Source organism: Ornithorhynchus anatinus, chromosome 10 (assembly GCF_004115215.2).
Source record: "Ornithorhynchus anatinus isolate Pmale09 chromosome 10, mOrnAna1.pri.v4, whole genome shotgun sequence".
NCBI classification, from domain to species: Eukaryota; Metazoa; Chordata; class Mammalia; order Monotremata; family Ornithorhynchidae; genus Ornithorhynchus; species Ornithorhynchus anatinus.
Genome location: NC_041737.1, coordinates 58848288 through 58859266, shown reverse-complemented (window position 1 = coordinate 58859266; position 10979 = coordinate 58848288). Strand labels below are relative to the sequence as shown.

The window sequence follows — 10979 nt, the reverse complement described above, 5'->3', positions numbered from 1 at the left end:
TCGTGTCCGCCTGCTTCTCTCCCTGTCATCATGGAGCCTGAAGAGGAAAGGGTCCGAGGGTGGGGGCTTTCACCCCCCAGGAAGAGAGGGAGCCGGCCAGCTGGGCCCAGTTGGGTGCCTTTGATGTCCTTTCTAACAGTGGTGGGGGCAGGCTGGGTTTTCAAGCTCCCCTTCTCCTGAGAAGATGAAAAACAGCAGATGAAAGGCCTGGGGAGGGGCTGGTGGGGCTGGGCCCAGTCTGAGGCAAGTTCATCTACATCTGAATGGGCGGAACTCTGCCCCTCCTCGTGCCCTTGTTTGTCCTCTCTGTGGGGCTGTGGGGTGCCATGGTTCCTCAAGGAGAGAGCCTTGGGCCCTCAGATGGGCTCTCCTTAGTGAGCCGGGATCTGACCCCTCTGCGGAGGTCAGATGTCAGGGAGCGCAGAGATGCTCTCCCCCTACTCCCCTAGACAGCCAGGGATGGTGAGGGCTTGCCTACCACAGAGGTGTTTACTTCCTGCCTGGGAATATGGGGGCAGGGAGGAGGGGAGAGGCCCAAGAAGGGGAAGGGGGGTGTAGCCGAGAAGGGGGGGTGGGGGCGGATCCTCACCTCCAACTTTGCAGTGGTCTGCTAGCCTGCCCTGGATTTCCCAGTGCCCACCGGCCCCATCCTCCTGCTTTCTCCCCCATTGTTCATTCTCCTTTGGGCCCCAGGGTCCCGGGGCAGCCGCCCTGGGGGAGTATGGAGGACTGATCAGAAACTTCCCATCTCCAGGGAAGGCAGGGAGCCAGGCCCCTTTGGCACCACCCTGGCTGAGGGCTGATTGGACTGGTGTGGGCTCGGGGGCCGGGGGGCCTGTGGGGTGTCCCTGCCGCGGCCCCTTGCTTCCCCAAGCTGCCTGCCGGCCTGCCCGCCCGCCCCAGGGAATGGATGCCCGGCGGGCCTGGAAGCCGCAGCCAGGAAAAGTAGGTTAGCAGGAGGGGGGCAGCGGGAGAAGTGGGCTGATGGTTATGTAAGCTTAGGAGAGCGTTGAGTCAGACCCAGTGCTATCCAGCTCCTGTGAATGGATGACCCCTGGGGACGGCCCCCAGATGGGAGAAGGGGCCGAGGTCACCCAGGGGATTGATCTCTGAACGGGGCTAGCGTCCTGCCCCACCAGGGAAGGGGTAGATCGCGGGGGCCAGACTTGGGGCATTTGGCGGGGAGGGGGAGAGAAAGTCTGTCCTAAGGCATTAGTGGAAAGGTGGGTGCCTGGGGGAAGGAGCAGTTGTTTCTGAAAGGTTAGAGCCACAGGGCCAGCTTGGATGCCCGCATCTCTCTGCCCCTGTGGGGCAGTTCCCCCCTGGCCAAGGGAGGTGACCGGAGGTCGGGGCCCCAGAGAGAGCGGAGCTGGCCGAGAATGGAGTCTGCCCATCTGTGGACTGACTGGCCAGGCCAGGGCGGGGTTGTGCAGGCCGAGGGCCAAGGCTGCGGAAGGGGTCCGGGCCCCGGGCGGGACCGTGGAGACCCAGGAGTGGAGGTGGTGGGGTCCTCACCTTTGCAGGGAGAAAGAAGCCCCACTGGGGGAGCAGCCAGCCCCCGCCACCTGGAGCCGACTTTCACTGACCCCACGACCTCCCCTCTCTCTAGGGTCGTGGCCACTTGGGACCCGCAGGCCGCCGGCTGGTTGCTCGCAGGTGACTTGACCCTCCGGCTCCAGGACGCCCTTGGTGAGGCCCGGGGCGAGGCCGAGGGTTGGTGGGCAGGGCAGCAGCCCACCCCTCAGGGGTCCCCGCCTTCCCCGGGCGGGTACAGAGGCTGTGGTGGCCGGCCTGGCAGGTCTGGGTGTTTACGTCCTCGTCCGCGATGAACTGTGAGCTCCTGGCCACGTGCAGCGCCCTCGGATACCTGGAAGGAGACACCTACCACAAGGAGCCAGACTGCCTGGGTGAGTGCCGGAGGCACGGGGACGGGGGCGGGCCGGTACCACTGGCATCGGCCCCACGTGGGGCACGGCCAGGCCTTTGTCGGTCAACAGCCAGGGTGCTTCTTTGGGCAAAGATCAGGCGCCGTTGAGTAGACAAAGAGAACCTGTCTCTGGCACCCCAGGAACTTGGTCCCTAAGGGTTGCTTGGTCTGCAAGGGTGCGCGGTCCACCGGGACTCAGTGTTTGGTTAGGGGGGCTCAGTGTCAGGGGGCTTTCAGTCCCCGGGGGGGGGGCCGGCCCTGTGCTGCAGGGGCTCCATGGGAAGAGAGGAGTGTGAGGAGCAGTGAGTTAATGGCACTCAGGGCTCAGAACCTTGCTCTGAAGGCACGGGCTAGAGAATGGTTAGGGGTGTCAGGACCGATTTCTATTGTCCAAAGGCCTTTCTCACCAGCGGTCTGCCTCCCTTGTGAGGGGTGGGTGAGGATTCTCCCCAGCTCTGCCACTCTGCCACTGCCCAGCTCTGCTTCTTGGGCGAGTCACTTAACCCCCATGGGCCTTGGAGCCTGGGTAGAATTGGCCGTCAATCAGTCAGTCGGCCGCCCAGTAGCCCTCTGCATAGGAGTAGGACCGTGGGTGGGATGCCCCCCCGTCCAGTCCCGGCCTCCAGCCGCCCGCCGGCCAGACTCTGCCTGTCCCCCCGCAGAGAGCGTGAAGGATCTGATCCGCTATCTACGGCACGAGGATGAGACGCGGGATGTGCGGCAGCAGCTGGGCGCTGCCCAGATCCTGCAGGGGGACCTGCTGCCCCTCCTCACCCAGCACCGGCAGGACAAGCCTCTCTTCGACGCCGTCGTCAGGTGGCTGGCTGCTCTGGGGTGTTGGGCGGGGCAGGGGGCCGGAGGCCAGTGTCGGCAGGCGGCCCCCCCGGCTCCAACCGTTTGCCCACCCTCCACAGGCTGATGGTGAACCTGACCCAGCCGGCCCTGCTCTGCTTTGGCAAAGTGCCCCAGGACCCCAACCTCGGCCACCACTTTCTGCAAGTGCTCACCTACCTCCGGGCATACAAGGAGGTGGGTCCGGCCGGGGCTGGGTTAGGGTTTCCCAGGGTGGGGCTGTGGAGATTGCCAGATTCCCTCAAATCTCCCAGGCCTTGGCCCCGGCATCTCCTTGACTGATAGGGCCATGAGACACAGGTGACCGGCAGCCCTCGGTGCCCTCCTCCCTGAACTCCAGGACACTATCTCTGTCTTGCCCATCAGCCCGGCCGCCTCGCCAGGACAGGGATGGTGTCTCGTCTCCCTTCGGTCCCTCCCCACCACAGTCTGGGGGTTCTGACCAGGAGGTGGTTGGGTCTAGGGGTGGGGACGGGGTCCTGGGGTCTCCCTGATTTGTGACTTCTCCCCCGTCAGGCCTTCGCCAATGAGAAGGTGTTCGGAGTCCTCAGCGAGACGCTGTATGAGCTGCTGCAGCTGGTCAGTGGGGCTCTCCCCGCTCCCCCCAGTCTTGCCCCTCCCTGCTCCCCTCCTCTCCCCAATGTTGCTCCTTGGCCGCAGTGAACTGGGGGTGGGGTGGCAGCAGGCCGGGCCCTCACAGCCCCCCCCCCCTTCGGCCCCCAGGGCTGGGAGGAGCGGCAGGAGGAAGACAACCTGCTGATAGAGCGGATCCTGCTGCTGGTGCGGAACCTGCTGCACATCCCGGCCGACCCCGACCACGAGAAGGTGAGCCGATGCGTGGGGCGGGGGGAAGGTTCCGCGCCGGAGGCCCGAGCTGAGCCATCGCCCCCAGCCTCGCCCCCATCTTCTGCCTCTCTCTCTCTGGCACCGCCCAGCCCATCGACGACGCGGCCAGCACCCACGACCGGCTGCTCTGGAGCCTGCATCTTAGCGGCCTGGACGACCTGCTTCTGTTTCTGGCCAGCTCGCAGGCCGAGCAGCAGTGGAGCTTGCACGTGCTCGAGATTATCGCCCTCCTCTTCCGTGACCAGGTGGGTCTCCCTCTGCCCTCCCTCCGTCTGTCCTCCCTCCCCCACCCCTGACCTGCACAACGACAGCCATTGGTCCCCGCAGAACCCGGAGCAGCTGGCGGCGGGCGGGCAAGCGCGCTCGGCGCAAGCGCGGGGGGTGGATGTGCGGGAGTTGGAGGCGCTGCGGCAGCGGGAGGTGGCAGAGCGGAAGAGCCGAGCCCTCCGGAGAGGCAGCAGGTGAGTCTCCCGGAGCCGGTCGGGGGAGAGGGGGTGACACCTGGGCCCCGGGCTCACCCCTGTCAACCTTGTGCCGGCAGACATTCTCGCTTCGGGGGCTCTTACGTGGTCCAGGGCCTGCGGGCCATCGGGGACCAGGACGTCGTGTTCCACAAGGGCCTGCACAATGTGAGCAGGCGTGGGGCCAGGGTGATGGCGTGCGTGGCGGGAGGGGAAGGCCGGGGGTCCGGGCAGGGCAAGAGCAGGCACAGGGAGAAGAGGTGGGTAGAGGGGCATCCTGGGACCAGTGGAGAGCTGGGGCTGGGGGTGAGAGCATATGCGCCCAAGTCTCCAGGCAGCCCAGCCTTCGCTAGCTTCCCTTTGACTGTCCATCTGTCTGACCGTCCATCTGCCCCCCCAGTTCCAGAACTACAGCCCGGATATGGTCAAGGAGGTGCGCCGAGTGCCTCGCCGGCGCCAGGCGGCCCAGGAGACGGCGGCCCCGCGCCGCTCGGCCCGCAACGTGCGCCTCTTTTTGGGCCACTTCTGCACCGAGTTTCTGGAGAACAGCTACAACCGTCTCATGGCCCTGGTGAAGGTGGGGCGGGGGTCCCGCCGGGGGTGCCGGGCAGCCAGGGGGATCGGCGGGAGGGCCGGGCCGGGCCCGGTAGCGCCGACCGGCTCCTCCATCTTTGGGACAGGACCACCTATTGCGTGAGCGGGCCCAGCAGCACGATGAGACCTATTACCTGTGGGCGCTGGCCTTCTTCATGGCCTTCAACCGGGCCTCCCACTTCCGACCCGGCCTGGTCTCCGAGACCCTCAGCATCCGCACCTTCCACTTCATCGAGCAGAACCTGACCAACTACTACGAGATGATGCTGACCGACCGCAAGGAGGCCGTGTCCTGGGGGCGCCGGTGAGCGGGGCAGGGGTGCGCCCCCCTGGGCAGGAGAGCGGGCTGTGTCCCGAGCCCCCTCGGAGCGCCGGGCCTGAGAGTCCCCTGAGCCTGAGCTCCAGGCCTGAGAGTCCTCTGGGCCCCCTACTGCAGGATGCACCTGGCCCTGAAAGCCTATCAGGAGCTCCTGGCCACCGTGCATCAGATGGACCAGTCTGAGGATGAGGCCGTGCGGGAAAGCAGCCGGATCATCAAGAGTGAGAGCCTGCCCTCCCCCCGCCCCCGCCCCCCTGCTGCACTGGGCCCACTCCCCCCGGCCCTTGGCTTCTGCTCTTCTGCCCCGCTCCAGCCCCCCTCCAGGCCTCCACTTCTAGCCCCAAATGGGCCCTGCAGCCCCGCCCATCTTCCCCCCGCTGCCCTCAGACAACATCTTCTACGTGCTGGAGTTCCGTGAGCTGTTCTTGGCTCTCTTCCGCAAGTTTGACGAGACCCGGCAGCCCCGCTCCTTCCTCTGCGACCTGGTGGAGACCACGCACCTGTTCCTCAAGATGTTGGAGCACTTCTGCCGGGGCCGCGGGGGCCTAATGGTGCAGGTGGGGTGTGGCAGAAGGTGGGGAAAGTGGGTGGGGGTGGACTGGAGCAGGTGGGGAGCCAGAGCCCGGCGTCCCAGCGTGCCACCCTCTGAACTGCCCCCTCTGCCCGCAGAACAAAAAGAGGAGAAAGAAGCGCAAGAAGGCTCCTGCCCGCCCCCGCCCGTCTCCGGCCGGCACCCTGCCCCTCAGCCCCGAGCAGCAGGAGGAGCTCTGGACGACGCTGGAGGAACAGCTGCGGCTCTGTGCTCAGGTACGGGATCCCGGATCGCCCGGCCGGGACCGTGGGCGGAGGGAGGACCGGGTGGAGAGGACCGCCCTCCATGACTCCCCTCCTACCAGGACCCCGTGCTCCCCGCAGACGACGTGGTTCCCTTCGATGCAGCCTCGGAGGTGCCGGTGGAGGAGCAACGGACGGAGGCCATGGTGCGCATCCAGGAGAGTCTGCTTGGTGGTCAGGCGGCTGGAGCCCTCAGCCTCCTGCGGGCTGCCAGGTGAGGGCGGAGGATGCGGGGGGAATCCCTCTCCCTCCCGCTTCTTCCCTTTCCCCTTCTATGATTTCCGGGTCCCATCTGCCCCTTCACTGAACCTGGGCGACCCCTGCCCCTTGCTGACAGTGGGTATTTCTCCCACCTCCAGGGAGGTGTGGCCGGAAGGGGACGTGTTTGGGGCCCCAGAGCTGAGTGCCGAGGAGGAGGTTCAGCTGCTCCGGCAGATCCTGTCGGCTTCGCTGCCGCGTAAGTGCCCGAGGCCCTGTTGCCTGCTCCCGCTCAGCCACGTCCCCCATCCCGCCTGTCTCAGACCGGCACCCCGCCCCCTCTCTGCCCGCCGGCCACTGCTGACCGCACGTATCCCTTCTCCTGCCAATAGGGCACCCGGAGACTGCACAGCCCAGAGGAGCCGGGGAGGAGGAGGAGGAGGGAGAGGAAGAAGAGGAGGAGGCGGAGGTGGAGGAGGAGGCAGAAGAGGAGCTGCAGGCTGTCCAGGTTTCCGAGAAAGAGTTTAACTTCCTGGATTACCTGAAAAGGTGAAGGGACGGGGATGAGGTGGTGGAGCCAGCGGTGGTCAGCCCACAGACCAGGCTTGGGTTGGCCGGCGAACGAAGACACATCCTGGTCCCCCTCGGGTCAGCCCGGGCCGTCTCCCAGCTCAGAGGGCTTAGGTGGGCGGAATGGCCCAGCACGGCCCAGGCGCAACCTCAAGTGTCCACCTGTTCCGGCAGATCTTCTCCTCCCCACTGCCGACCGCCATTTGCCGCGGCATTTCCCCTGTGGCAAACCCCGGCGTGAGGTCTTTTCCCCGCCTTGTGCCTCTTCCCATCGGTCCCCCGGGATAGACCAACCTGGAGCAGGCCCGTGCTGTGTCTGTCTCTGGCGGTAGGTTCGCGAGCTCCACGGTGGTCCGGGCCTACCGCTGTTGCTGCGGAACTACCGCCTCAACAGCCCCCACACCAATCACTGTGTCGTCAAGATGCTGCACCGACTGGCCCGCGACCTCAAGATGGACGCCCTCCTCTTTCAGCTCTCCCTCTTCTGCCTCTTCCACCGGCTGCTCAGCGACCCTGCCGCCCCCGCCTACCCGGTGCGGGGCCACCCACGGGGGTTGGGGGTGGGTAAGGAGGACAGGGAGCAGTTGGGGGTCCCAGAAGGAGGCCCCTGCCCAACGGCCTCACCCCCACCTCCAGGAGCTGGTGACCTTCGCCAAGTACATCCTGGGCCGGTTCTTCACTCTGGCCGCCAGCAACAGCAAGGCCTTCGTGGAGCTGTTGTTCTGGAAGAACACGTCCGCCGTGCGCGAGATGACTGAGGGCTACGGCACCCTGGGCGGCGACGGGTCAGTCGGTCGGAATTATTGAGATCTTACGGTGCGCAGAGCACTGTACTAAGCGCTTGGGAGAGTACAGTATAATACAACAGACCCATTCCCTGCCGACAGTGAGCTCTTACTGTCTAGAGAGCAGAGAATGCCGGGTGAGGGGCCGTGGGGACCGTGCCCCCTACCTGGGGGAGGACACTGTGTTTGGAGGGTATGTGCTCTCCCCCAGGGCCGGAGCCCCACCCTCTGAAATTGCTGTGCTCCCCCGCCCAGACCCCCAGGCCACAGACCCCTCAAGTGGACCCCGGAGGAGGAACAGCAGCTGCAGGAGCTGTACCTAGCTCACAAAGATGTTGACGGTAATGGCCGGGGGTGGGAGGGGAAGGCGAGGGAGGGAGGGGTCCTGGCCGCTCCCTCTCCCCCACCATGGCACCGCTCCATCTGCCCCCCACAACCAGGGGAGGACGTGGTGGACGCCATCCTGGCCCGCCTGGGACCCGCCCGCCGGACCCGCAAACAGATCATCCACCACCTGGTGAGGCTGGGACTGGCCGACAGCGTCAAGGACTTCCAGAAGCCGAGGCAGGTGGCCGGAGGGGCCGCCGGTGGTCGGAGGGGCCTCTGGGGGCGGGCGGGCCCGGCGGGGGGGCTCGGTCTCCTCCCTGAGCTCGCTCTGTTTGGGCAGGAGGGGGACCCAACTGGTGCTGTGGACCGAGGAGCAGGAGCTGGAGCTGCAGCGGCTGTTTGAGGAGTTCCGGGACTCGGATGGTGGGCTGGAGGAGGAGCTTGGGGTGTGGGGGGAGAGTCAGATGGGGTTCATACAGTGGGCTGGAGTGTGAGGGCTCAGATGGTAGGCAGAGTTCTGAAACCCTGAGACGGCCCCCCGCCCCCCAGCTCTGACCCTCAGCTGTTGTAGCTCCTTGGCGGCAGTGGGACACGGGCTGGATGCGGTGCTGCTGAGATGGCGCTGGCAGAAGTGGGGAGACGTGGAGGAGCCCAGTTGGGGTCCTGGGCCCCTCTTCTCCTGAAATCTCTTCTCATCCCATCCCTCCTCCCTCTTTCTTCCTGCTCGGGCCCCCTCCTCCCCTTTTTCATCCCATCCCCACACTCTCCTCATTCCGTCCCCTCTCTCCTTCCTGTGGCCCCGTCCTCCTTTCCTCCACCCTGCCACCCCCAGACGTGTTGGGTGGCATCATGAAGAACCTCACAGCCAAGCGCGGCCGTGCCCGCGTAGTCGACAAGCTGCTGAGCTTGGGGCTGGTGGCTGAACGACGGGAACTTTACAAGAAGCGTTCCCGGCGAAAGGCACGGGTGAGTTATCCCACGGACCCTCCTTTCCAGCCTTCTCCTCATCTCTCCCCGCCATCTTTCTGAACCTCTCACGTCTTCCACGTTCTTCCCTCAGTTCTCTCACCCTCCCCTTGTCCGCTTTCCCTTCCCGACCACTGGCCCCGTTTCCTCACCAGGCTGATGGGAAGGAGGCCCTTCGGACCTCATGTCAAAGGAGGGAGGAGAAAGAGGAGGCCGAAGAGGAGGAGGAGGAGGAAGAGGAGAGCGAGGAGGAGGAAGAGGAGGAGCCGGAAGGCGAGGAGGAGTCCGGGGCAGAGCGGGGCCAGCACGATCCTTCAGGCCTTGAGCACAATCTCTGGCAGCAAGGTGAGGCGTTATGGGCTGGGGCAAGGGAGACAGACTGTGGACATACCCTTCGCCTCTGACCCCCGACCCCCCACAGGTTTCTCCGGACCCTTGCAGTGGCTCCAGAACTGCCTGATCCGTGTGGCTACTGACCGTGAAGAGGATGGTGAGTGGGAAGGACTGGGGGCCGGAGGGCCAGGGAGTGGGGAGCCGAGGCTGGCCTCCTGACCCCCCGTCATCCCTTCCGGGCCCCAGGCTGCTCCCAGGCGGTGCCGCTGGTGCCGCTGACAGAGGAGAACGAGGAGGCCATGGAAGACAGACGGTTCCAGCGACTCCTGCGGCGGGTCGGCGCCCGGCCCCCGGCCTCCGAGCAGGTGAGAGGCCCAGGCCCGCAGATGCTGTCCTGGCTGGGAGGGCGGAGCTGCCTTGGGACTGGGACCCTCGCTCTGAGCCCCCCCACCTTTGCCCACCTTTGCCCACAGGAGTCTTTCTGGCGAATCCCAGCCAAGCTGAGCCCCAGGCAGCTCCGGAGGATGGCGGCCTCCCTGGGTCAGCCGCGGGAGGATGGGGCGCCGGGGCCGGAGCCTGATGGGCCGGGGCAGGGTGAGGCCGGCGGGGCCCCCGATGGAGGGCCGCCCCACGAGGAGCAGCCGACACAGGCGCTCCAGGCTCTGCTGCAGACCCGCAAGAGGAGAGGGCCGCCAGGTACCGGGGGTGGGGTCCTGGGGATCCTGGTGTCGGGGGGCGGAGGGGGTGAAGCCCGAGGGAATCGTGCGTTGGGGCCTTGTGCTGATCTGGCTCCCATTGCCTGGGCCTCTTTCAGGCTCTGGGAGGCGACAGCCACTGGATAGTGATGAGGAGCGGGACGAGGTGGAGGCCAGGAGCCCAGGTGAGTGAGAGACAAGAGAACGCTTCTCTTCATAGAGAGAGAGAGTGAGTGTGTGTGTGTGTGTTGGGGGCGCCGGGGGGGTGGCATCTGTGTTCATGTGGGTGCTGGTGTGTCTGTGGTTCTTTAAGCGTGGGTGCCTGTGTAGGGGGCATGAGTGGAAAGGCAAAGAGAGGGTGGGCAGGGACAGGCTTACTTAGTCTGGGATCTTGCCCCTTCACCCTTTCCCTTTCCCTTCCTGTGCCCCTCCTGCCCCTTCCTCTTCCTCTGTCCCGTTTCGTTGCAGCAGCCCCGGAGCCGGGTTCCCCCTCAGGCTCCCCTGCAGCCTCCCCCGCGGGCCCTCAGCTACCCAAGAGACGCCGGCTGCGGATTGAAGATGACGACGACGACTAAGGGGGCAGGGAGGGGTGAGGCTGGGGTTCGGCCTGTGAACCCGGCCCCCCCACCCCTCCCAGCCCCCGAACCTTCCCTTGGACCACCTCCCTGCCCCTCCTCTCGGTCCGAGGCCCCGGGCCGTCACTTCTTCTTTCTTGACAACATTTCCCGCGTCTCCCCAGCTGCAGCTGAGCCTCGTGGGGAAAGCGGGGCCAAGGTAGAGGGTGAGAGAGCCGGGCTCACCCACCTCCCCCTGCCAGGGCCCCCTCCCCACCAGCCAGGATCGCCAGGCAGGGGACGAGGCAGAGTGGAGGGGGGCCAAGGGGCTCAAGCTCTCTCTCCCTCCCTCCCAGGACCAGCCACGCCCTCCACCTGTACACCCTCCTTGGGGGAGGGGGTCTGGCCCCTGCCTAACTGGCAGGGAAGGGGCGGGGTGGATTGTCTGGTAAGGCTGAGAACCGTTCCTTGTTCAAGTTTCGTTATAAAATTAAATTCTGCAATTGCAGCCAAACCGGTGTCTGGGGCGCCCGCACGCCCCGGACTCACGCACGTATACGTGCGCCCGTATCCTCCCACCCCTCCAAGCTGGGGTCTGAGGTGTGGCGCCTGTGACGGCGAGGAGAGGCTGCACGGTAGAAGGCTGTTGTACTTGTTGCTGGGCAGAGGAGGTGGGGACAAGGTCCAGGCCAGTGCGAGGGCAGCAAATATTTGCCCA

General features: G+C 65.9%; 1 protein-coding gene across 1 annotated transcript; it reads left to right on the top strand.

Annotated features, from left to right (window-relative positions):
• Positions 1–1047: 1047 nt before the first annotated feature.
• On the top strand, positions 1048–10775 carry TIMELESS (timeless circadian regulator). Its single transcript, XM_039913290.1, is given in 30 exon segments — positions 1048–1146; positions 1610–1907; positions 2590–2743; positions 2842–2956; positions 3296–3358; positions 3503–3604; positions 3715–3870; positions 3953–4086; positions 4167–4254; positions 4487–4663; positions 4767–4984; positions 5117–5220; positions 5387–5556; positions 5669–5806; positions 5896–6047; positions 6193–6290; positions 6424–6580; positions 6934–6962; positions 6965–7134; positions 7238–7386; positions 7642–7727; positions 7827–7950; positions 8054–8136; positions 8546–8679; positions 8835–9024; positions 9101–9169; positions 9259–9377; positions 9486–9708; positions 9827–9892; positions 10176–10775. Coding segments are annotated over 29 exon segments (3657 nt in total). The 5' UTR covers positions 1048–1146; positions 1610–1825; the 3' UTR covers positions 10283–10775.
• Positions 10776–10979: the final 204 nt, after the last annotated feature.